Source organism: Xenopus laevis, chromosome 2S, assembly GCF_017654675.1.
Source record: "Xenopus laevis strain J_2021 chromosome 2S, Xenopus_laevis_v10.1, whole genome shotgun sequence".
NCBI lineage: Eukaryota > Metazoa > Chordata > Amphibia > Anura > Pipidae > Xenopus > Xenopus laevis.
In genome coordinates, this window is record NC_054374.1 from 20,557,620 (window position 1) to 20,584,702 (window position 27,083).

Sequence of the window (27,083 nt, forward strand, 5' to 3'; positions counted from 1 at the left end):
AGTGTCCCCCCAGTCTGTGTATATAACCCCAGTGTCCCCCCAGTCTGTGTATATAACCCCAGTGTCTCCCCAGTCTGTGTATATAACCCCAGTGTCCCCCCAGTCTGTGTATATAACCCCAGTGTCTCCCCCAGTCTGTGTATATAACCCCAGTGTCTCCCCAGTCTGTGTATATAACCCCCAGTGTCCCCCCAGTCTGAGTATATAACCCCAGTGTCCCCCCAGTCTGTGTATATCACCCCAGTGTCCCCCCAGTCTGTGTATATCACCCCAGTGTCCCCCCAGTCTGTGTATATAACCCCCAGTGTACCCCCAGTCTGTGTATATAACCCCAGTGCCCCCCCAGTCTGTGTATATAACCCCAGTGTCCCCCCAGTCTGTGTATATAACCCCAGTGTCCCCCCAGTCTGTGTATATAACCCCAGTGTCCCCCCAGTCTGTGTATATAACCCCAGTGTCTCCCCAGTCTGTGTATATAACCCCAGTGTCCCCCCAGTCTGTGTATATAACCCCAGTGTCTCCCCAGTCTGTGTATATAACCCCCAGTGTCCCCCCAGTCTGAGTATATAACCCCAGTGTCCCCCCAGTCTGTGTATATCACCCCAGTGTCCCCCCAGTCTGTGTATATCACCCCAGTGTCCCCCCAGTCTGTGTATATAACCCCCAGTGTACCCCCAGTCTGTGTATATAACCCCAGTGCCCCCCCAGTCTGTGTATATAACCCCAGTGTCCCCCCAGTCTGTGTATATAACCCCAGTGTCCCCCCAGTCTGTGTATATAACCCCAGTGACTCCCCAGTCTGTGTAAATAAACCCAGTGTCCCCCCAGTCTGTGTATATAACCCCAGTGTCCCCCCAGTCTGTGTATATAACCCCAGTGTCTCCCCAGTCTGTGTATATAACCCCAGTGTCCCCCCAGTCTGTGTATATAACCCCAGTGTCTCCCCAGTCTGTGCATATAACCCCCAGTGTCCCCCCAGTCTGAGTATATAACCCCAGTGTCCCCCCAGTCTGTGTATATCACCCCAGTGTCCCCCCAGTCTGTGTATATAACCCCCAGTGTCCCCCCAGTCTGTGTATATAACCCCAGTGCCCCCCATTCTGTGTATATAACCCCCAGCCCCGCACAGGCCCAGCCCATAGATCAGCTCACCCGGTAGATCCCATCGTAGAAGACAGAGGGCTCCAGGCTGCAGCCGATGAGAGCGGTGGGCAGGGCCCGGAGGTCGATAGATTCCATGTCTATGTCAAGGAAATCCCAGTCGTTGGCTGTCGGGGGCGACTCTGCCGCTGCGGCTCCGATCTGCGCTGCCAAGTCCCGGAAAGCTTTCTCCATGCTGCGACTCTCCGCTTCTACAACTCCAAGTGGCCGCGGATTCCTCCCATTATCTGTCCCAGCAGCAGCAGCGGGAAACGTTCTTAATTGTCTCCGGGAAGGGCCCGCAATGAGCTGCCGCAGTACAACGCTGTCCCCCTCTCATACACTGTAGCGACTTCCACCGCTGTGACGTCATCTGACAGGCCGGCAATTGCGTCACGGCAGCGACATCTAGCGGTCAGTACTAGGAAATGCCACAGCTATAAGTCCTATGGCTCACTGCAGCACTGCAACTCCCACAATCCTCACTCACCCTGTGTGCTGCTGCCTTCTGTCTTTCTTCAACAAACAGCTTAGCATCTTGATGATACCTTGTATCCAGCGTCGGACTGGGACACCAGGGGCCCACCAAAAAACTTCAGACTAGGGGTCCACTCTCAGTACTATTATTCTTCTCCTCACTTAACCTCTATTCTCCCAGTCTCTTTTCTTTACTTACTATAATCTATTATTCCATCTATTTAGCCTCTTTGTTCCCGTTGAAATAATGAATGACCATGAAATAGGCCAAATGTTTAGCAGCATGAGGGTCACTGACACCTGGGTCAGAGAGAATTAAAATAGGCTCTGCCATTTAAGGTACACAGAGGCCCAATCAGCCCAAACAGAGGCCCCACCAGCCCACTAAATACTGACTTTCTATAGCACCTTATAGCAGCCCCTCTGGCATTTGCCAGAACCCACAGATTACCAGTCCGGGCCTGCCTGGGCCCACCAATAGTTTTCCTGGTATTCCTGTGGGCCAGTCCGACACTGATTGTATGTCTAGACACATTCTCTGTTAGGTTGTTCATCTTTGTGTTAACTTTTAATATGATGTTTTGTAGAGTGATTTTCTGAGGCAATTTGCAGTTGGTTTTCATTTTCTATTTGTGGTTTTTGAGTGATTTAAAAACTCTCCAAGTTGCAATTTCAGCAATCTGGTCGATTAAAGGACCAGTAACATCAAAAAATTTAATTGTTTTAAAGTAATAAAAATATAATGTAGTGCTGCTCTGCACTGGTAAAACTGGTGTGTTTGCTTCAGAAACACTACTATAGTTTATATAAATAAGCTGCTGCGTAGCAATGGGGGCAGCCATTCAAAGGAGAAAAGGCTCAGGTTACACAGCAGTTGGCAGATAAGCTCTGTAGAACCTAATGGTGTTATCTGTTATCCACTATTTAACCTGTGCCATATAGCTTTTTTTCTGTTTCTGCCATTGCTACACAGCAGCTTGTTTAAAGATATCTAGAGTCCTGCAGCAGGTTAGGTATCCTGCGGAATGAGGGTAGACTCTTCAGATGCGGGTCTGCGGGGTCGCAGGTCGGGTTGCGGGTCTCTTCCTGCTGCAGCTCTCTCCCTTCAGCTTTCCCTCCACTCATCTCCCTCTCCCATCTGACTTCCAGCACAGCTCTCTTACATCACAAAACTCACTTCTGTCCCTCTCGACTATCGTGCACGTTTGATGATGTCACTTCCAGTTTGCAGCAACATCACTTCTGGTTATGATGGGGTCGTTGGGTTGTAGGTCGGGTTGCGGATAAGGCAGTTGCGAGTCAGAGTCGGGTAGCAGTTCGGGTAAATATGCGGGTCGCGGTTCCTGTTGCAGGTTGGGGTCCTGGAAATTGGTTCCGCGCAGGACTATAGTAGTGTTTCTGAAGCAAACTAATCAGTTTTACCAGTGCAGGGCAACACTACATTATATTTTCATTACTTTAAAACACTTTAATTTTATTGGTGTTACTGTTCCTTTAAATAAGAATGGGAGAGAAAGATGAGTTATAAAAAGTAGCAATAACAATAAATGTGTAACCTTACAGAGCATTTGTTTTCTAGGTGGGGTCACTGACCCCCATTTAAAACCTGCAAAGAGTAAGAATTAAAGGCAAATTAAAAAACTATTTAAAAAATGAAGACCAGTTGAAAAGCTGCTAAGAATTGGCCATTCTATAACATAATAAAAGTTAACTTACAGGTGAACTACCCCCTTTAATTAATACAAGTACCTTCTAGCTGATATTGGTTGAGCCCTGGTCAGAAGAGCTGGCGATCTATTATTTTTCCAGTAATTGTGTTTTTATAGAGCACCGGCAATCATGTCTTACAATGGGTTAAACAGCTGCAGGGATAATATTCTTCCCATAGGGGGCGCCCTAGGGCAGGGTAACGGAACTAGGCCCCTTTTATACAGCCTGAATATAAATTAAGAAATATTATGGTAGATCCATGGAACAGTCAAATAGCGTTTCAACCTACACCAATCACACGTATATGCATTGCCTTGTAGCAAACATCCCATAATTGCACATTATATATGCCCAGTACTTGCATGTATTCACACTATGGACTTCCTAACAGCCCTTAATATGCTGTGGTTACAGGTGAGCTCATTAGTCGGGAGGAATCACCTTGTGTGAGGATAAACCTAATACCTGGCCTGGTAAGGTCCTTATGTGGGAGTGACAGCCATTTATTAACCCTTACATGTTCTAGTGACACATGAGACTGCTGTGTGCTCTCCCTGTGCCTTTAAATAGATTGTTCACCTTTAAATTGACTTTTAGTATGATGCAAAAAGTGATAATTTGAGACAATTTGCAATTGGTTTTCATTTTTTATTATTTGTGGTTTTTGAGTTATTTAGCTTTTTATTCAGCAGCTTTGCAGTTTGCCATTTCAGCAATCTGGTTGCTAGAGTGCAAATTCCCCTAGCAACCATATATTGATTTGAACAAGAGACTGGAATATGAATAGGAGAGGCCTGAATAGAATGATAAGTAATAAAAAGTAGCAATAACAATACATTTGTAGCCTTACAGGACATTTGTTTTTAGCAGGGGTCAGTGACCCCCATTTGAAATCTTGAAAGAGTCAGAAGAAGAAGTAAACAAATTATATGGAATTTACACAATTACTTTACACCACATCCAACTGAAGTCGACTGAATCTTAAAGGGATTGTTAACTTTGATGCACTATGATGCAGAGGGGGATATTCTGAGACAATTTGTAATTGGTTTTCATTTTTTATTATTTGTGGTTATTGAGTTAATTAGCGTTTTATTCAGCAGCTCTCCAGGTTGCAATTTCAGCAATATTGTTTCTAGGATCCAAATTACCCTAGCAACCATATCTTGATTTGAACAAGAGACTGGAATATGATTAGGAGTGGGACTGAACTGAAAGAGGAGTAATAAAAGTAGCAATAACAATACATTTGTAGCCTTACAGAGTGGGGTTTTTTTAAGATGGGGTCAGTGACCCCACCCCCATTTGAAAGCTGGAAAGAGTCCAAAGAAGAAGGCAAATAATTCAAAAGTTACAAAAAAGAAAAATACTATGCACTCCTCCTGACTACTCCCCCATGCAAAAGTGCAATTACAATTATATCTCAATTTGTTTTGAGGGTTTACTTTTCCTTTAAGTGAAAGGGCTAGCTGTATCATCATAGTATGAGGGATCCTTGTAGGGTGAGTCGTACATTTGATAACTCACTGTCCCATTCTTCTTTGTCATGGAATAAAACCTACTCATTCCTGTATTCACCTCACTACTCACTGACGCTCTGTTCTCACACTCACTGTTTGTAAAGGCAAAGGCAAACATTGCGCTGATAGTGGTCACCTTGGCCGTGTTCTCACTTATCTCCCTATTACCTCATGATGCGTTAGATGCCGCTTCACTAATAGCCAAGGATGACAGGGAAGGGGCAAATTAAAGGAGAAGATTCCAGATCTGTCAGTGTTTTATATAAAAGGCATATGTAATTGGGCACAAAGGAATCTCTTTCAGGGTTTCCCTTAATCACTAGGTCGGTCCCTCACCAAATAACCCAGTGCCTCTAATCTAAACTCACAGCTTCTAATATAGCATATTTGTGGCCCAAGCTGATTTTTTTATTGACTTCATACATCAAACTCAATCCAAATGTTGTCAAATAAATGTCGTGCTTTGGCACAGAGTCTGCAATATTTTAACTATTTATGATACCTGAGTGGCCATGTTTGACACTGGTCTGTTCTCAGACTGTCTGTATTTAGGGTTACTCATATACTGCTCCATCTCTCCCTACTATACCTGCTATCCCACAGTCACACTCCCTTCCCAGAGACTATTATCCACTGTTACTATAGACACCATCTCTCCCTACTATACCTGCTATCCCACAGTCACATTCCCTTCCCAGAGACTATTATCCACTGTTACTATAGGCACCATCTCTCCCTACTATACCTGCTATCCCACAGTCACACTCCCTTCCCAGAGACTATTATCCCACTGTTACTATAGACACCATCTCTCTACTATACCTGCTATCCCACAGCCACAGTCCCCAGAGGCTATTATCCCAACCGTCTCAACTACTCCTTTTGGATGCTGGGAGACAGACTCAACAACTGTGCTGAAATAAATGCATCCCCTAAAGAAATCACTGGTACAAAGAATAAGCCTTGCTGGGTGATCTGTGGCTGATAAAGTCGTGTTCCAAAAATTCAAAAACATCACTAGAGGGGATTTATTGGGCCTGGACCCCGTGTAGCTGTCAGTAACCCGCACCTTTCGTGATCAGTTATCAGGCCAGACATGAGTGTCCCAGCTCCTGTATTACTGTGGGTGTGGAAGGTGACTTGTTGGCATTAAACAAAAGCTGCATTGGCTAATTAATTTGAGTATATGGCAGTGATTCTTTCAATGACTCTAGAGAATATCATAAGCAAAGCAGCTACTGCTGTGTCCCAGAGCCTAGTGGTACCGTGGGAGGGGTGTACAACTGGGTGTGGTGAGATTTGAAAGAGCTGCTAGGGGACAGAAGCACAAGCAATGAACTGCACAGACTTAGAGGATTTGGAGTGAACATGTGCAGAGAGCTGTGACTTGAAAAGCACTAATCCTTTACTTATCCAGGTCGTCACCATAATCAGTAAGGAAGCAGGCAAGCTCCACAGGCAGAGGAGAAAATAGCAGAATCTGTGCTGGGAGAGAGAACTGACACTCAGCACAAAAGGGGCAAGCATGGCAGAGTCTGCAGGTCACCCACATGTTCAAGCAGCAACAGACCTGAATGATAAGGAACCCAAATCACATGGAGGTGAAGAGTCAGTACACGTGGAGGAAGAAGCACGCCCCACTATCCACATAGAAAGGAACCCTGAGGAAGGAGATGGGAAGCCTGATCTTGCTAATGAAAGCCAAGGATCTGGGGCTATGAATGGTGAAACGGTGAAGGATCCAGATGAAATAATGGCAGACAGTCCACAGGAACCTCCAGAGAGACAAGGAGAAAATGAAGTGGCAGAGGATGAACCTCCTCAGCCCCATATTGAGCAGGAACCTCCAGGGGTTCAAGAAGAAAAGCAAGAGGCAGAGGAGAAACCTCTTCAGCCTCCAATAGAACCTGCTGGTGATCAGCTCCAACAGACGGCCTTGGAGGACATCTCTAAGGAAGGTACTGAGGGAGAAGTTCCACAACAAGAAACAGGGGGAGACAATGCTGATAAAAAAGAGAAAGAAAAGGAGGTAGAAAAGGAAATTGAGAATGAAAGTATTAGCAGTGAAAGCAGTGAAGGGTCTTCCAGCAGTGATGAAGAAGAGGAGAATGAACAAGATGCAGTAGCTAGGGAAGATGAGAAGGAGCAAGGTGTATCAGCTGGGCAGGAGGAAAAGAAGCAAGGTGTAGCAGCTGGGGAAGATGGAAAGGAGCAAGGTGTAGCAGATAGGGAAGTGGAGAAGGAGCAAGGTGTAGCAGCTGGGGAAGAGGAAAATAAGCAAGTTGTAGCAGCTGGAGAAGAGAAGGAGAAAGTTGTAGCAGCTGGAGAAGAGGAGAAGGAGAAAGTTGTAGCAGCTGGGGAAGAGGATAAGGAGCAAGTTGTAGCAGCTGGGGAAGAGGAGAAGGAGCAAGTTGTAGCAACTGGCGAAGAGGAAAAGGAGCAAGTTGTAGCAGCTAGGGAAGAGGAGAAGGAGCAAGGTGTAGCAGCTGGGGAAGAGGAAAATGAGAAAGTTGTAGCTACTGGGGAAGAGGAGAAAGTGCAAGATGGAGCAGTTGCGGTAAAGGAAAAGAAGCAAGACGAGGTAACTATTGAGCAAACAGGTGAGGGACAAAAAAAAATTAATATTGAGAAAGATTTAGTAGCTGAGGACCAAGGAGTTGAGGGGCACACAGAGGAGAAACAGCAAGCAGTTGAGGACAAGAAGGGGGAAAGTAAAAATGAAGAAGAAGAAGCAGCTGAAGAGCAATCTGGAGAGGTAGGAGAACAAGAATATGTAGAAGATAAGAAAGCTGATGGATGTGCAGAAGGTGTTTCTGCAGATGTGGGGCCAGATACAAAAATACAGGACAAAGAAAGGGAACAGGTAGACAGTGTACAATTAGAAGAGCACACAACTGAGAAGGATGAAACAAAAGACAGCCAAGGAAACAATGCAGTGAAAGAGTTTGTGGAACCTTCTGGTGCAGGAGAAGATGTTCTGGATGCACCTCAGTTGGACAATGTAAAATTAAAAGAACCTCCAGCAGAGAATGAAAACATCAAGGTTCCAACTCAGGTAGTCTTTATTATAGAACCAAGTGCTGTTCCAGCACAGTTCCCTGAAGATCCTTATGCTAGAACAGAGGAGAGTCCAATAAAGGAGGAAGAACACACAACAGAGGAGACTCTGAATGCAGAGACTGGCACTGGAGGTAAAACAGAAATAAGAGAAAATGGCACAAGCCCCACCAGTAGCCCAGAGACACCATTACCGACCCCTGAAGCTCTCCAGGAACATGACATATCACTTTTTGTCAAGGTAAGGTTTAACTTTCTTTATTAAGTTCGCAATGAATATGCACAGTGGTGTCTATAAAGCCCAAAGTAACTGTATTTATGGTATTTATTTCCTAGTAGTTGAGCCGGCACCCCATTGTTTTATAGGTCTACTTGCACACTGTGGCCCTAACACCATTTGTTTTAGGCTGTCACCGTTACAGCAATTTAGGCTTCACTGTCTATGCTGTAATTTTAAGCAGGAGATAGAGTATTCCCCCCTAAAGTAAGATACTTTCCTTTAAAAGTGGACCTGTCACTCAGACAGTGGCATAACTACCGGGGGAGCAAGGGGTGCAACTGGGCCTGGGCCACACCCCCGCAGGGCCCCTCCGGCAGATCGCGCGCGCTGCAGCCAGTTGGAGTCGCCTGCAGCCGCAAAGTAAATTCGCATGGACGAGGGTGGGGGGGGCCCGGCTGCACAGCCCGCACCAGGGCCCGCCCCCACCTAGTTCTGTTACGGCACCCAGACATAAAAAGCTGTATAATAAATGTCCTTTTCATATTAAACATGAAACCCATGTTAAGCATTAAGCACATTAAGTATTCATAGCTGTTGTAAACTCATTTAACAATCTCAGCTGTCAATCAAATATTGCCTGCCCCTCCTCTATGCCTTAGGCATAGAGGCGGGGCAGACAATTACTTTCACTTTCCATTCAGCACTTACTAAATATACAGTGACTGCACTCCCTACATTCCCTCTGTTCTCTTCACCATTTATTCTGTAGCCAGGGCATGGGGATGGACATTAGGTCCCCCATTCTGGTGCACAAACAAGATTCTGAGATGATACAAGGCTTGTCTTAATAACAGTGTCCACAAAATGGCTCCTGCCTGCTTGCTATAATTATGAATTCCCAGATGGAAGAAAACAAGATGCACATTCTTTTTACAGTGTAATTAAAGTTCATTTTGCTTGACTAACATGATAAAATAGGATTTGGAATTATTTTTTTGGGTGGCGGGTCCCCTTTAAACCTTTTTTTTTGTGACGTGAAAATGCATTAATCTGCCAGTGGTTCAAGTTCCGCCTAAAACATCAAGGAGCTTCTGACAGGAGCTGAGAATATTGAGTGGGAAGCATTCAAATGTTATTAGAATGACACAACTGAAGGCTGTGAGTAGTAGTTCATTAGCAGGTTTGACACAGTTTGTTTTGCCCATGACGAAGCAAACTGTCTAACCAGATTAAAGGGGTGGTTCAGGCTACAGATTTATTGTTGTAGCTACTTTTTTTTTAAGCATCTTTCTATCCAGGCCTTTCATATTCCAGTCTCTAACTGAAATCAATACATGGTTGCTAGGGGAATTTGGACCCTAGCTACTAGATTTCTGAAATGACAAACTGGAGAGCTGCTGAATAAAAAGCTAAATAACACACGCCCCCTGGCGGCACTGACCCGGCCACCTATGGCACGGTTCCACCCTCTGATCTCATGGCCCGTCCCCCTGCCCAGTCGTAGCCGCTTCAAAATGTGACAACCCTACCCCCCGCGCGCATGCACAAACACCGGTGCGCATGCCGGAGTCAGAGAAACCCGAACGCTGCCACGCATACACTGACGTTCGATCGCCGCCTCACTTAATTTTATTTGGGGGCCCAGAGATCAGAGGAGGGGGGCTGGGCCGTCAGGGGCCACGAGGGAGACACTGACTGATAAGCAGGTTTATTTAAAAAATGATATTTCCAAAGTCCATTGGGGCTATAAAATTATTTTGCCTAGTGGCACAGTCGCTTCTATTTACACCACTGCATTATGGGCAGAGTCGAAACTCAACCAAACAGGTGATTTGAATGATGATGCTTGCAGCCTATCACAGTGAGCCTTCTTGGGATGTCCCAGTGACATCTCAGCTCCACCCACTGTAGGTAGCTAGTACCTCACAAACACAAGATCAGGTTAAATAGGGCAGTGAAGTGAGATCCTTGAGATGGGCCCCTTGCCTGTGATTAATTCACCACCAGGGACCATCAGCTCTAGTTTCAAAATGATGAAGTACCGTTGTGTAAATGTGGCCCTGTATTTCCCACCCCCATCACACCTCAAGGGCACTAGAATGAAGCCATGTACAGACCCTTTCCTGTCAGCAGTGTTATTGCCCAAATTTACTAAAGGGCGAAGTGACCTTCGCTAGTGAAAATTCGCCAGAAATTCAATCCGCAGCGACATTAGCAAAAGGGTGCGAAACTTTGCTTCTACGCCTTTTAGTAAATTGCCAAAGTGCAAATCCGATAAAGTGCGAATTTTCTATTACGTTACCCCTTTCGCCAGAGTTTCCTTCGCCATGTTATACCTGGTGAACTGATAAGATGAAGCTACATCTGCCTCATCTTATGTCAGTGACATCATATCCTGTATGCTGGAAAGTCATAAAAATGATATAAAAAGTGGGATTTTGTTTAAAAGATGCAACTGTTAAATATATGACACGCGTCACGTAGGGGGGCTTGTTTAGGTCCGGTGCCTAGGGCAGCATTGGACCTAAATAAAGTCCTGATTAGAGGATCTCTTTTGCCTTTATTTTGCTTCCTTGGACAGTTTTAACAATAAGTGACCACTTCAAGCACCAACATCTCTAATAAAGACGTATATATCACCTATATGTACCCACCCTATTCAAATTGACCTAAGTGTAAGTGTACTAACAAAGTTGATCACTAGCGAAAGTTTGCTGTAAAATGCTTGCACGGACGAATTTGGCTGCTAAAATGCAACTTCGCATTTTAGTGAATTAGCGTAGTGGTAGCGAATTTGCACCTGACGAAGTGGAGGGAAATGTGACGAAGCCTTCCCTGACAAAAATTCGCTCTTTAGTAAATTTGCCCCATCGTATCCCATACTCTGTACCCTGTGGGGTTGGGGGATAATCACAAGCTAGGAGCAGCCATGTTAGCACATTCCTCATCCCCATTACAGCAGTTATATCCCTGTCAGGCAGAGATCAGGAAAACCTCATTGATCAGCTTGTGTTATTACCACTTGAGGGGGAAGCATGATTCCAAGGGTACCACATATCACACAATCTCATGCACATTTTGTCACAAACACACATATACATTAATCTACTGTATACATTGTTTAGTGACTGTGGTGGATTACCTAAAATATCCTGGAATGTTTGGAGAACAAGCAGAGTAAATAAAGCCTGTACCCTTGTGGCCACTGAGCCTCTCCCCCCCCCCTATAATTTGAGGTTACTTCTCTAGACTGTAATTTGCACAAGGCTGAGCTTTATAAAGATTATTTCTGTACTCTAATTTGAAGGCACCCGGCTCTTTGGAGAGCAACAAGTAGTGTGAGCACATGATACATCTTGTCTGATTACAGTACCAGACTGTCAGTGAAAAGATTATAAGGACCCAAATAACTGAAGGGGTTGTTCACCTTTAGGGCAGAGACACGCAAAAATTCGGGGAGATTTAGTCGCCCGGCAGCAAATCATCTCTTTTTCAGGCAACTAATCTTCCCGAAAAGCCTTCCCATTGTCTAGAATCTAATTTGCCGACGAGATGGCACTCTAAGCGATTCATTTTCCGAAGTTGCCTCGTGAGGGCAACTAAATGTCCCCGAATATACGAGTGTGTGTCTCTGCCCTTGAATAAACTTATATGATGTAGAGAGTGATATTCTGAGATAATTTGCAAATGGTTTTGATTTTTTATTATTTGTGGTTTTTGAGTCATTTATCTTCAACAGCAGTTTTACAATTTCAGCAATCTGGTTGCTAGTGTCCAAATTATCCTAGCAACGTTGATTTGAATGAGAGACTGGAATATGGTTTAGTGCGTCCCTAAGCCAGACTGTGATTGCACCCCTAAGCCAGCTGGTGATCGATTCGCACCCATGTGAGCATGCACTAGGAGCACTAAGGATCAACCCTCATATGAGTTTTGTCGCCCTCTACTTAACAGCAGTAGCTACAGATCTCTCTCCTGTCAGCAAAGAATGATGGGTAAAAAAAAAAGTATTATGGGATATTTCCTGCCCCTTGAGAATTTTCTGGTGAAAAAAATACTTTTACGCCACTACATAGGTGGCGGTAAAAGTTTGCGAATATTCTGGCGTTAATTTTGTCTTTAGCACATTTCGCTGTTTAGTAAACCAGGCGTTAATGTGTACGTAGCGTTATTTTCAGTGAATGCGATAACTGGCGAACAATTATTCTTGCGCAAGAAAATTCGGAAATTTATATTTACCGCAGGTTAGTAAACTGGCGATAACATATTTGGCGAAAATTCTGTCTATATTTTGTGCGAATATTTTTAACGCACTTTAGTAAACGGACCCCTTAGTATGATGTAGAGAGTGATATTCTGAGATAATTTGCAAATGGTTTTCATTTTTTATTATTTGTGGTTTTTGAGTCATTTATCTTCAACAGCAGTTTTACAATTTCAGCAATCTGGTTGCTAGTGTCCAAATTATCCTAGCAACGTTGATTTGAATGAGAGACTGGAAAATGGTTTAGTGCGTCCCTAAGCCAGACTGTGATTGCGCCCCTAAGCCAGCTGGTGATCGATTCGCACCCATGTGAGCATGCACTAGGAGCACTAAGGATCAACCCTCATATGAGTTTTGTCGCCCTCTACCTAACAAACAGAAGCTAGAGATACGAGATATAAGAATTTTTAAAGCTGGCTCAGTCCCCGGTGCGATTCTATCAATACACCAAGTGGGCAGCATGCCGCCCCTGAAACTTTGCCACCCTAGGCCTTGCCACAAATCCGAGCTTGTGTCTGCCTACCCAGGGTTGCTGCACCAATGAGGCAAAAATGCAGCTCCTGGTAACTTTAAGAGACGTATTTCCTAAAAGCTAAGCACGTGGTGGTGGGGGGGGGCAGGGTCTACCCCTAGTTTAGGGTCCTGGATGCTTGTGGATTGTTGTCACTTTGCTTATTGCACTCACACCCCTCCTGCATTCTCATTGTGAGGGTGGCAATGGGGTTCGACCGTCCCATTTCCGTGGCCCTCCCTCAACTCTAGGCCCAGCACTGAGGAATATCATAAAACTATGGCTGAATAGGTATTCCCCTGTACTAAGCACAATTACACAGAACCATTTGAAGATACAATGAGCATTTAAAAAGAATGCTCTACCATATACTGTATATGAGAACTAATAGCAACTGATCGTTTAATCAGAGAAAGCAAATATAAAGCAACATAAAGCAAACAGAAAGTTGAGTCCATTACCTTATCTAGAGTCACTCACCTTTAAAACGTTTGCTTTTCTACCCAGTTGAAGGTTATTCAGAAGGTGAGGGGGGTGGAGTTCAAATGTTCAAAGCAGTACAGCAAGGAGTACATTTCCCCTTATAATACACGAGTGATATAACTCAGCCTGCAGCCTTATGCCTTTATATGGTCACTAATTTCCTTATCATTTACAGTAGGGGGTACATTATCCCTTATAATACATGAGTGATACTCAGAGTTCCCTGTATAACTCAGCCTGCAGCCTTGTGCCTTTATATGGTCACAGAACAACCCCTCATTGACTTCTAATATCCGTATCATTTACAGTAGGGGGTACATTATCCCTTATAATACATGAGTGATACTCAGAGTTCCCTGTATGACTCAGCCTGCAGCCTTGTGCCTTTATATGGTCACAGAACCCCTCAGTGACTTCTAATATCCTTATTATTTACAGTAGGGGGTACATTACCCCTTATAATACATGAGTGATACTCAGAGTTCCCTGTATAACTCAGCCTGCAGCCTTGTGCCTTTATATGGTCACAGAACCCCTCATTGACTTCTAATATCCTTATCATTTACAGTAGGGGGGTACATTCTGCCCATATAGCGATAGATATTCAGAGTTCCATGTGTGTTCACTATGAAGAAAGACTTACAAGTGTTAAAACAAAACCCTGATTAAAATGCCTCAGTCTAATCTGCTTTTCTGAGCCCCAGTGTTCCAATACAAGGCACCCTTATTTATGTTCTAATTCCTCATAAGCAATGAAAGAGGATGGAGGTTTCTCTGTGGTGATGGTGAATGTCTGGCTGCTACTTTGTCAGGTAATTAAGAAAGGATTAGGCATAATGGAGAAAAAGGACCCAATAGTATTTACACTAATCTATTCCAACACAACATAAATTCCTGTTAGTGGTTAGTCATGTGCCCTAGGGCCTTACACAGGATTATTATACCCTCCCCAACAGGTATTTTTTCTAGACTTTATTTCTTAGATTCTGGATCTCCTTGCACTGCTGTGAGGCTGGTGTAGACATGGTGTTACACTAACAACTACACTGGCAGTTGGCTCCTGGGGTGTTTTGAACTTTGAACATTTGTAGTATTTTTTATCCCTGCATCCTGCAACTAATTAAAGGGGATGGTCATCCTATGAGTAACGTTCAGTTTTAATCGTGACTTTATATTTCTAGCTATACATGGGACATATGGGAACATCTAATTGGCACATGTAAAGGACATGACAGTTGCTCCTTGACTATTAACAGAGTCATTAGTATCGTACTGTGTTTCCTAGGGCCCACTAGAGAAGCTGACATTCAGGGCCCACTAGAGAATCTGATATCTAAGGCCTATTAGAGAAGCTGACATCCAGCGCCCACTAGAGAAGCTGACATCCAGGGCCTATTAGAGAATCTTACACCCAGGGCCACTAGGGAATCTGACAACCAGGGCCCACTAGAGAAGCTGACCTCCAGGGCCCACTAAAGAAGTTGACATCCATGGTCCACTAGGGAAGTTGGCATCCCTGGCCCACTAGAGAAGCTGACATCCTGAGATCACTAAAGAAGTTGACATCCATGGTAAACTAGAGAAGCTGGCATCCCGGGCCCACTAGAGAAGATAACATACAGGGCCCACTAGAGAAGCTGACATTCAGGGCCTATTAGAGAAACTGACATCCAGGGCTCGCTAGGGAAGCTTACATCCAGGGCCCACTAGAGAAGCTGACATCCAGAACCCACTAAATAAGCTGACATCCAGGGCCAACTAGTAAAGTTGACATTCAGAGGTTATTATAGTAGCTGACATCCGGGGCTCACTAGAGAAGTTGACATTCAGGGCCAATAAAAGAAGCTGACGTCCAGGGCCTGCTAGAGAAAATAACATCCAGGGCCCACTAGAGAAGCTGACATTCAGGGTCTATTAGAGAAGCTCACATTCAGGGTCTATTTGAGAAGCTCACATTCAGGGTCTATTAGAGAAGCTGACATTCAGGATCTATTAGAGAAGCTGACATTCAGGGTCTATTGCATACCTCCCAACTGTCCAGTTTTTTAGAGGGACAGTCCATCTTTTGACAGCTCAACCCGCAGTCCCTCAGTTTTTCTATGCACTGAACAGCCAGAAAAAGAAACAAAGTTTCTAACTTAATTGGCTTTTGGCAGAGAGCCCAGAACAGCCACAGCAGAAGATAAGATACTTTTGTGACAATTTCTAGATAAGATAACAGGACCCTTGGGAAAAGTTAGACTCACAGTTAGACTTCACCTTCATTAGCAAAACTGTAATAACTGAAAAAAACTTTTTTGGCCCTTGTTTTATTTCAAAAATGTTGCGAGGTATATATTAGAGTAGCTGATATTCAGGGCCTATCAAGAAAGATGACATTCAGGGCCACTAGTGACTTCTAGGAAATCCCCTGGATCCTGGACTCTCACTGCTTCAAAACATCATTTTTTGGGTAAATTTGCCTTCTGCTCTCCCTTCTTCAGTGACCCCCAGATACCTGTGCACTATAATTAACCGCTGGTTAATGGGAATGGCAGAGTGAGCCTTTTACTGTAATGTACTCCTTTCTCCTGCATGATAAGGAATAACATACCTTATGCCATAAGGCTATTACAAGTCACCTTGCAGTCACATGAGCTTTGTGGCATACTGGCCCCGGCATGTACAGACACGTAGTTGCTTTTTTTCAACTAAGAGGCTTTAACCCTTTTCCTGATGACGACATAATAATAACACATACCTTTCCACAAATAATAACACATACCTTTCAAGGTTCAAGGTTACACTAGAGGAAAATTGTCTTGCTTCTGCCCCTGAACCCGACAAAACTGTCTCTCGTTTTTCCTTTGTGTATTTATCAGAAATACGGGGTCAGAAAGTACTGCAGTTAATGTATAGAACATTTGTATTTGATATTAAAAGGAAAAAAAGAAGGATTTGCCTTTATTTCTAATGAGGCCTCAGCAGTGTGCTCTGCAGCAAGATCACAAGGCACGTGGAAGCTTTAGCATTGTACAATACTGTGTATAATTGTATAGGATTTTTTTTCATTTATAAAATCACTTTACATTAAATAATCAACATTTGATAAACAGTTCACAAATCATACAACAAAATAAAAATAACCAAAAGTCCCACGAACCCACCCATACACCCTCCAGTCCGCAAAGTCTATCCCTCTGTCCATTGGCAACTTTCCATCAAACACACCAAATCAAAGGGCAGTTTGCAAAGTCTTGGTTTGTCCATACGGCCTTCCTTCCCACACCACCAACCCAAATGGACATCCCAGAAAAGTCTTTCCTGGACTAACCTCCTCCAGTTTCCATCACCCAACAAAAACAAAAACTTCATACTCTTTCACATTCAGCTCTGAAACGATTTTCCCAGGCTAAAGAAAGCTGCACCTCCATCCTATATAAAGAGTGGAGCAGTATCAGTGCCCAAGGAGCCATATACATACAGTAAGTACATACCTTGAGAAGAGGGCATGTTCATGAAGATGTAAAAACAAAAAAGCAGGGAGCACTCACTGTCCCTTTGATGAATCTCTGCTGTAAACTGCTCCCGAGGCGTGAAGATTCCAACAATATTCTTTCGACACGGAGCACCTGCGGCTTTAAAAATCTTTAAAACATCACACCAATTGGCTGTTATAAGCTCTGTCTGATGTTTTAAAGATTTTAGAATAAAAGGACGTTTTAAAGCCGCCAGTGCTCCGTTTAGAAAGAACATGTTCATGAAGATGAAAGAGTAAGGTGCACCCCTCTCCATAGGTTCTAATTTGAGGGTGACCTCTTTATCTCAATTCCCTTCAGGAAACTCAACTGAGCCAGAGCTGCCTTCACTATAGTATCTGGCCCAACTGGCCAAAAGATCTCCTGCACCTATGCTGCCAGATCTGGTACCGAGTGCATGCAAGTATGATATGAATTGTCTCAGTTCCTGATACAGACTTCCCACAGGGAATCACTTCTTTGGGCCAAGCCAAAGAACTTTAGGACAAATGACCCAAAGAAAGCCTCTGGGCACAACATGCCCAAACCACCCTCCTTCCGCTGCAGGTACGTTATCCCCCTTTTGACTGAATTCAGCCTGTGTCCCTAGAGCAACTGGAAAAACAGACTGTAGATCATGGATTATAGAGAGATTCTGGCAATGGATACACATGGGCTACAAACAAAAACAGAGGGACCAGGTAGGCCTTGATAAGCTTCACCCTTTCCCTGTAGACCAGCCTTCATACATTCCATCGCTGGACATTTGCTGTTCCGGCATCCAGTTTCTCATCCCAATTCAGCCTGAAATTGTGTTCCCTCTCAATCTTTATCCCCAGGATCTTTATGTGGGATGGGGCAGCTGAAAATCCGGGGACCTGGAAGTCGGGGTCACCATTCTGTATAATTGTATAGGACCAAGGGACGTGGCATCACAGGGACATGTAATACCTAAGTGTGTACACTAGGGGGCATAGTATTAAACACTACAAAACCTTCTCTTGCTGGCAAGGCTGTGATCATTAAGGACTCTTACACACGGATGTTTTTTTCCTGCTACCTTTAAATGCATGCTGTGCACGAAAAGCATATATTGCACCTCAAACACTTTTTTAATGCAGCTAATCACTTTTCTCCGTTCAAAAAGCAACCATCTATTCTATTGATAGCTGAACCAGCGCAAGAAGAAGCAGCATCCTGCATCTAAACAAACGTAATAAAATGCAAATGGAGTAAGACATAACTCAGAACGTTCAACCAGGCAGAATATAATGGAATCAATTTGGACGTTAAATGCGGTAAAGTGGCCATACATGGGCAGATTAAAGCTGCTGATATCAGTCCTCTAGAGCGATTTGGGATCTAGTGTGAGGGCTTCCGACGGGTCTCCCCGATTGATATCAGCCTTATATCGATCAGGCAGGTTTGATTTTTCCTGCAATCGAAGACTGCATTGGCTGAGATGCCCATTTCCTTTGTATAATCCGATCGTTTGGCCCTAGGGCTGAACATTTGGATTAATCTGATATCGCCCTGCCATTGGTGGGCATATCAGGGAAAGATCTTGTGCTTTAATGGCTGGTTCCATGGCTACACAGCAGCTTATTTATATAAACTATAGTAGTACTTATCTGTTATCTACTGTGTATCCTGTGCTTGAATGGCTGCCCCCATGGTTACACAGCAGCTTGTTTATATAAACTATAGTAGTACTTATCTGTTATCTACTGTGTATGCTGCCCCCATGGCTACACAGCAGCTTGTTTATATAAACTATAGTAGTACTTATCTGTTATCTACTGTGTATCCTGTGCTTGAATGGCTGCCCCCATGGCTACACAGCAGCTTGTTTATATAAACTATAGTAGTACTTATCTGTTATCTACTGTGTATCCTGTGCTTGAATGACTGCCCCCATGGCTACACAGCAGCTTGATTATATAAACTATAGTAGTACTTATCTGTTATCTACTGTGTATCCTGTGCTTGAATGGCTGTCCCCATGGCTACACAGCAGCTTGTTTATATAAACTATAGTAGTACTTATCTGTTATCTACTGTGTATCCTGTGCTTGAATGGCTGTCCCCATGGCTACACAGTAGCTTGTTTATATAAACTATAGTAGTACCGATCTGTTATTTACTGCAAACGTATCCAATTTTGCAACTTCAAGGTCCTCGCTGGCAGCCCTGACTGCTGGTGGGCGACCAATGAAATTCTCAGAATTGGCCTCCATTCATTTTAGTGGCAGTGCCCCAAGAATGTAGAAACAGGTCCAGGGGGAGCAAATCCAAATGTTCTTGTGGGTGACAATGCACCCTGGGTGACCCATAATCAACCATTGCTATGGTTCAAATGTGTCCCAACTCCCAGCACTCCCAGCATCCTTATTGCGACTGGGACATCCATTCTGTATATTAGGAAACCAACTCACAATAGCTGCCTTCTACATATTTTGAAATATTCTTTTCTCATAGAAGCCCTTTGGTGCTGGAGTCTCAGGGCAACTCTTACTGCCCTCTGTGCCCTTCTCTGAACCCGGCACTGGTGCATGCTGGCACTTCATAGGTTAAACTGCAGGACTCAGGTATTGGTTGCTACTTGGCTGTGTGGTATTAAGCTGAGGCCTTGCACTATGGCAACTCTCAGCACTGCCATGTGAGCAGCTTGTCCCTGCTTATGGAAAACTACTTTGTCCTGCCTCATCCGACAGGGGAAAATTTACTGTTGCCAGGACAATGGGGCACAAATGAGAGAAACGTGCTTTCCCAGGCATTTGTCCTGCAGCAGTAAATTGCATTTTACAGCCCAACTGGAAGGCTCTTTGCCAGGACAGGAGTTTACTTGGACGGGGTCACACTCACTTACAACTCGGGCATGTTCTTTGTTTGTTATGGACCTGCTCCAGATCATTTCACATGTCCCATACAATGAGCAGCAAGAATCCCATTTTATTTTGTCTTCCAAGGGTGCCCTTGTGCGGGTGTAACAGCACTGCTGCTGCCATAGCGGCTTTTATGATTGCAGGAATTTCTCTTATAAATGGAATGGAGAATCTCATCATCATAGACGTGCCAGAGCTGGAAGGACTTGAAAACAAAAGGTCCTATTTAATTTCAATGAAATATTTGGGGCTTTCTGCATCATAGTACAAATGTGCCAATCAGAATTAGCTTTTTGGCTAAAATAATGAATAAATAAAGGACATGGCTCATTGGTTGCTGTGGGTTACCGAGATGCAAGAATACTGCTGTTACATGGTGGCTGAGGTTGTTAAAAGGCACAGAAGGGCTCCGCATTGCCAATAAAGTTGCAAGTACCTGAAATCAATATTTTTCAGATCTGTTCCGGCTGATTAAAATTATTTTTTCTGGGAGACCCTTATTTTAGAGGTTTAATGCAGCTGAACAGACTGATGGCGGCACCTCCATCTTGGTTATTAAAATAGTCCCAGATCTACAGTATCTGTTTGTACAGGGGGCCTGTGATGCTAACTCCATCATCCTCATTGTTATAACTGCTGTTGCACCCCACCCTTTATTAGGAGTATAGTTGCCATTACAACTGCTTCCAGGAGGTAATAATACAGCCTGACAACTCTCCCTTTAAGTACAATAGTCCACAGGAAGATTTGGCACATTTTGTTTTCCCTTGGCTCTATGGGTGGGGAGAAAAGGTTCAGAATTGCTCCAATTCAGTGGAAATGATCTGGTACTGTTTGGTTACACACAGAACTCATGCTATATTTGGGGATGTAATGACGTCACAATGAGCCAGTTCTTTTCCGAACACCCTTCTGAGCATTTTTGTTTCCCTTATCCCGCAGGCTGGCAGCGATGGCGAAAGTATTGGAAACTGCCCGTTCTCCCAGCGTTTATTTATGATCCTTTGGCTGAAGGGTGTGATATTTAATGTCACCACTGTGGATCTCAAGAGGTAAAGGAAGGAAACATCGGGACTGAATCTGTTGAAAATTCAGTCATATTTAATAATGACTGAAAGTTATTATGTGCCCATTTTTATGGCATTTTAGATCTATCTCCCTTAAAGCAGAACTAAACCTTAAAAATGAATTTGGCTAAAAATGCCTCATGTTATATGCTGAACTTATTGCACCAGCCATAAGTTTCAGCATCTCAATAGCAGCAATGATCCAGGACTTCAGACTTGTCACAGGGGGTCACCATCTTGGAAAGTGTCTGTGACACTCACATGCTCAGTGGGCTCTGAGCAGCTGTTGAGAAGCTAAACTTAGGGCTCGTCACTAATTATCCAGCAGAAAATGAGGTTGGTCTGTAATATAAGCTGATGCTACAGGGCTGATTATTAAATTCTGATGCTAATTGCAGTGGTTTCTGTGCTGCCATGTAGTAATTATCTGTATTAATTACTAATCAGCCTTATATTGTGACATTTCTATTCTATGTGTACTGTATATTGTGAGTGGGTCCCTAAGCTCAGTAAGTGACAGCAGCACAGAGCATGTGCAGTGAATCAGCAGAAAAGAAGATGGGGAGCTACTGGGGCATCTTTGGAGACACAGATCTTTACTGCAAAAGGGCTGTGGTTGCCTTGGGCTGGTACAGAAGCACAAAACATAATATACATTTCTAGCTACTTCTTTAGTTAAGCTTTAGTTCTCCTTTAAACTCCGCTTGCGCTCCTCTTCAGAAAAGGCGAAAAATTGTCAAAACTGTCAAAACTACCTAATTCCCAAACTGACAAATATCTATAGTACATATCAGTTGGGATCAGCAACAGGCCACCGTACACTAACACTTGCTGTTTCAGCATCACTCGTAATGCAGCCAATGTGCACAGGAGCAGTTTCGTTCTTATTCTCACACAAATCTTTGTTGTTTTACAATGTAGAAAACCTGCAGACTTACAGAACTTGGCCCCCGGGACGAATCCGCCTTTCATGACATTTGACGGAGAAGTAAAAACTGATGTGAATAAAATCGAAGAGTATTTGGAAGAAAGACTGACAATGCCCAGGTATATAACGTAATTAAAGTGTCGCTCCTACTTGAGTGCACCAAGGAATAGTATAGGAAACAGGACAGTGCTTGAGTGGTTACATTTTTGGATATGATTAGTTAATTCTGTGCTGTAGGAAACCCTGAATTAACATAATTTTCAGGGTGGTGGTTGCAGGGTAGAGCAGGCTTGAAATGCTAACTGCTGTGGGTGCTGTGGGTGACCAGACCTGAACCTTTTCCCCTGTTTATATCATATTAATCAGTTGGTCTGGACCCCCAGCATACACAGAGACATTACACAGCCCCGGGTCTCTGGTGTTGGGGTGTATGGTATTGGCAGCATCAGGGGATGACTGGCAGCAGCAGGAGGAAGAGTGGTCAGTGGAAGTGCCCTGGAGGTCAGGTCCTCTTGTGCATCCAATGGTCTCCAGTTTGATACTGATATTACTCCTATTACACCTTAGGTCCAGTATTCAATTCTGATCTGATCAATTTCAATCTGGTTTTGTTCATATACCCCAGACTTGCACCAAAGCACCCGGAATCCAGCTCAGCGGGGAATGACGTATTCGCAAAATTCTCAGCCTACATTAAGAACCCTAGGAAAGACCTGAATGCCGGTGAGTAGAAGCTACTCTCATACCCACACTTATTAATCAGTTCATGCTCTGTGTACCCCCCCCCCAAGTAAGTAAGCTATAGCAACCAATCATCATTTATCTTAAATGTATCTAGTGGTTTAAACAGCAGACTACATTTGTGTCCCACTCTGTCTGAATATGGTCTTCAAGAAGCACTTGGTGTTGGGTTGGTTGCTGACTACACATCACACATTTCATTGTCTCTCAGCTTTAGAGAAAGGCTTCCTAAGGTCCTTAAAAAAACTAGATGACTTTTTGAACGCACCACTGCCTGATGAGGTTGATGCCTACAGCACAGAGGACATCACCGTCTCAAGCAGGAAGTTCCTGGACGGGAATGAACTGACTTTAGCAGACTGCAACCTTTTACCCAAACTCCAGATTATTAAGGTTTGTTTTGAAGATAAACTGATGCAGAAAATGTGTTAATAAACCAAACAGAAGGGTCCCAGCATCAATGGGAATGGGAGGGAATGAATTAGAAAAGATGAGCCACCTGACTGTCTAACAGTGAGGAGGACCATGAGTTGGCGTTGGGAATATGGTAGATTAGTAGGATGCAGGACTAATTCATACTGCCTTGGGCACCAATACTACTTGGCATGGCTCTGAAGGTATGTAGTCTAAAGATAAACCCTGCCAGCAACAGACCAAGATAAGTGGTACATACAGGATGAGTAACCACATACAGGTATGTGCTTTGCCATGTTTGGTGCATAAGGTATGAGTAGTTACTTATGCACCATGGTCAGAGAAAGAGAGGGCAAGGTGAGCGGAACATACAAAATGGGTCATCAAAAAAATCAAAAGGATTTTTTTTCATGTCTGTTCTTTTTTCTTCTGACAAACTCGATTTGTTATAGATTTACCACCTAGGGGGTTATTTATCAAAATCAGATTTTTTCAGATTTTTTAAGTAAAAACGTCCCACCAAACTAGAATCCACGATTTGACCTTATTTATCATTGAATAAATGTTTCGGGTTTTATGCCTGAAGCACCTGTGAGATTTCTCAAACCCCCTGAATTTTTCAAATTTGTGGCCAAAACTCAGCACAGACTATGATATCTTCAAATTTTAAATCAGACTTTTGCCGTTGACTTCTACAGGACCCTGCCATTTTGGAGATGGAGTATTTTCGGATTCAAACGTTTAACTCCCTTAGGGTATCATAAATCACGAAAAATGTGAGGTTTGTTTCCACTAAAAATTCACATTTTACAGTGATTTTTTATACCCCCTAGAGTCAGATGAACTAAAGGAACCAACAAAAAACTTATTATAAATCCATACTGTTTTTAATATTATATAAAGGGAGTAATCTCATGCATCCACTTTACAAATGTTCTTCTCTTCAAGGTTGTAGCCAAAAAGTACAGGAACTTTGAAATCCCATCTGAAATGATGGGTATTTGGAGATACCTGAATAACGCTTACGCCCGGGATGAGTTCACCAACACGTGCCCAGCTGATTCTGAGATTGAACATGCCTATTTTGGAGTTGCCAGAAAAATCCAGTGAGAATGAAAAAGACACAAGGCCCATGTTTAAGAAGCACCTGCAAGCAGTAAACATGTAACCCTTTCTATGGTTACAACATGGGCCAAAACTGATACCATTTACCAAATGTGCAGAAATGGGAGAAACTAAATCGATCACATCTTGTTTGATGGAAACCTACAACTTTAGCAACCGATAATGATCATTTAAGGGATCTATTATCCAGAATTCTCAGGCCCTGGGGTTCTCCATAAAAGAGATCTTTATGTAATGTGAAAGCACCATACCTTAAGACTACTAAAACTTTTAAGTGTTAAAAAACAAGCAATCAGCATGAATTTAAGCAGTTTAGTCACCATGAAGAACAAAGTACTTTCCTTTTATTACAGAGAAATAGCAAATCAATCAAAAAAACTTTGTCCAAACAAACTTTGGAGCTTTCCAGGATAACAGGTTTCTGGAAAATAGATCCCACACCCGTCCCGTTGAGTATTTAGAGCTTAATGCTTGAACTTGATTGAAAAGATGGAATCTTGACAAGTTCAATGTTGTACTTCTTGTTTGCCAAAAAAAGTATTGATTAACCCATATTCTACAGTTTACCTTGCTGAGGGAATATTAGAAGTTAAGACTAGTTTTAAGCTTCAGAAAGGTCTTGTCGGTCAAAATGGTCTTAGCAAAATTACAAATGAAGCAAAGTGTCATGCAGAATTTTGTCAGGAATGTCAGCCAACAATGACTTGAGCCCCTATTCTCTAATATCAGCTTTGGTGATTGTTAGCAAAGGACGGTTTTTAAACTGTGGGGCTGGTCCTTCTCAGAGGCTTGGAGCATGGACAGTAGGGTTCAGCTGGAAGGCCAATCAGCTTGAGAAATGGGAAGCATATATATTTGCTCTTCTAGATACACCTGAAAGCTCAACTTGAACATTAGTTAGGATAAGATACACGAGACTGAATGACTGATACACCAATATTTTTCATTGCTAAGGGAGACCCTAACCAAAGATTGCACCTTCAAGCTGACCCTAGGAAAATGTTTGGACCTTCAAGCGAGGATTTGACAGCCACTGGTCTAAAAGGTTATTGAGAAATGTTTCTATGAAAATATCCCAAAGAAAAGTGTTTAACCAAGTATATATGCTAGTAATTTTTCCAGTGTTGATACCTATCATCCCTTCAAGATGTTGAGGACCCTTGCTTGACTCCGGTGTAAACAGTCATTATTGAACATGATTTACCTTTGAAGATGAATCACTGCTTCACATAAATGATTAACATAACTAATCACTGCTTCACATAAGTAATTAAAAATAAATTAAAACCATGTTGTTGATACCCAGGATTCTTCATCTCCACTTTTGATGTCCTACAATATCAGATGGAGCACTAGGGACATTAGAGGAATGTCTTTCCTTAACAAGATGTTCTACTCAAAGAGCGATTCATTCCTGAAAATTCTTCCTTCTTCTGTAACCTTGGATGTAGGGGGTGGGGTCAACCATGATCTTTTCCTGGCTCAGGGTATCTGAGATAGGTTAGGCAGAAATATCAGAGCCTCTCCTAGATCCCAAGAGCAGAGGGCACCTCTCCTTAATTTCAAGCGAAAGAAAAAGTACAATATATTTGGCAAAGGATATTACTCATTTCTGTATTTAATATAAGGACCATATGTAAGCCCCTTTCCCTTTAATGCAGTAGAATATTATAGGAAATCTTTATAGGAGATTCTTTTGTCTGACTTGAAAACATTTCAGATACAAGTTCTTATTTGTATTCTATGTAGTTCTGAAGGACCCCAAGTGGTTTTAACCAATATACTGTAGTATATTGATTTCAATCAAAATGAGTCTATTTTCTGTACTCCCTAGGGTTTTTAATCACGATGCCATCCATGTTCTAAACCAGGTAGCGAAGGTGAATAGTGTTCTACTGTTAGAATATCAAAAGCGGCCTCTTCTTATAATGCAAACCTGTGAAATGATTCTTTGGGTCTAGGCTATACCCAGGAGTTTTGATCCTGAGGGTGTTTCTTTCCCTTTTACCATGTGATGCCAATGGTGCACGGGTCAAGTTCTTTGCTGGTATATACAGCTTTTCCTGAAGGTGTGTACTGGCAAGCATGGGATTAGCCCAGGAGCTCCCATACTCTACTAATGCAAGGTCTGCTTTTAGTGATGTTGTCCCATTATGATCTACATCCATAAAAGCATTGTAAGCATTCTGTTCCATGGAAAATATTACTTAAATACGTACTGGGAAAACGTATCTTGCTATAATACACAAAAGCCATGAATATCTTGTAAATTATATCCTTATAAACAGTGAGTACTGATGTCATCAGTTATAAACGATGAGTAGTGATGTCATTTCTGTCACATGACTCACTGAAACTTGTGTGTTATTTGTGTGTTGCAAAATATGAGGATATTAGAAGTTACCTTGAGCCTCGTGTTTTAATATTGTCATGAAACTCCTCGGTAACTTATAATATCCTTATAATTTACAAGAGGGGGTACTTTATTCACTATATATATTTAACAAACAACTATTTCTTATGTGACCTTAACATAATAAATATCTGAATGAAACACATGAAACAGGAGGTTGATTTAGACAAGCTGTTTATTGACAGTGTCTTGAGATCTACTGATCACAAGCTAAAGGTCTACTGGTAGATCCCTATCTACCATTTGGGCACCCCTGAATTAGCCTGTCAACTCACACAGAGAGGATTTCTGACAGAAATGCTAACGTATGTATTTTTGCCTCCTTGTGTGTTCTTATTGGCTGTTCCTATCCCTGTCAGAGCACACACATTCAGGGAGAGGCAGGTAGCAGGTCAAAATGTCTCCACTGGCATGGACCCTTTCCCATTACCCTCAAGGTTCCAGCACATCAATAATGCCATAAATAGGGATGGCGAATTTGACCTGTTTCATTTCGCCAAAAATTCGCCACTGGCGAAATGATGCCGACGCCCATTAAAGTCTATGGGCGTCAAAAAAAATTTTTTGTCCGACAACGCCATACAAGTCTATGGCCATCATTTCCGCAGCGAAACAAGGCGAAAAAATTCGC

At 43.0% G+C, this 27,083-nt stretch overlaps 2 protein-coding genes across 2 annotated transcripts in view; one reads left to right on the forward strand and one right to left on the reverse strand.

Moving 5' to 3' along the window:
• Positions 1–1,440, reverse strand: part of rcan1.S (regulator of calcineurin 1 S homeolog) — a 78,207-nt gene extending 76,767 nt beyond the window's left edge. Inside the window, exon 1 of the mRNA NM_001087192.1 lies at positions 1,153–1,440. Coding sequence (NP_001080661.1) covers positions 1,153–1,335 — 183 coding nt within the window. The 5' untranslated portion in view covers positions 1,336–1,440. The remainder of the gene's footprint in view (positions 1–1,152) is intronic.
• A 4,555-nt stretch (positions 1,441–5,995) lies between these two features.
• LOC108709237 (chloride intracellular channel protein 6) lies at positions 5,996–25,329 on the forward strand. The gene is made up of 6 exons (XM_018248898.2): positions 5,996–8,145; positions 20,707–20,816; positions 21,753–21,878; positions 22,385–22,482; positions 22,712–22,893; positions 23,863–25,329. The coding sequence occupies exons 1-6, from the start codon at positions 6,373–6,375 to the stop codon at positions 24,022–24,024; spliced, it is 2,451 nt and encodes an 816-aa protein (XP_018104387.1). The 5' UTR covers positions 5,996–6,372; the 3' UTR covers positions 24,025–25,329.
• Positions 25,330–27,083: the final 1,754 nt, after the last annotated feature.

Coding starts and splice junctions, on each gene's coding strand:
- LOC108709237 (XM_018248898.2), top strand. CDS start 6,373: ATGGCAGAGTCTGCAGGTCACCCACATGTTCAAGCAGCAACAGACCTG. Junction 22,483..22,711: donor TAGGAAAGACCTGAATGCCG/GTGAGTAGAAGC, acceptor ATTGTCTCTCAG/CTTTAGAGAAAGGCTTCCTA. Junction 22,894..23,862: donor CCAAACTCCAGATTATTAAG/GTTTGTTTTGAA, acceptor CTTCTCTTCAAG/GTTGTAGCCAAAAAGTACAG.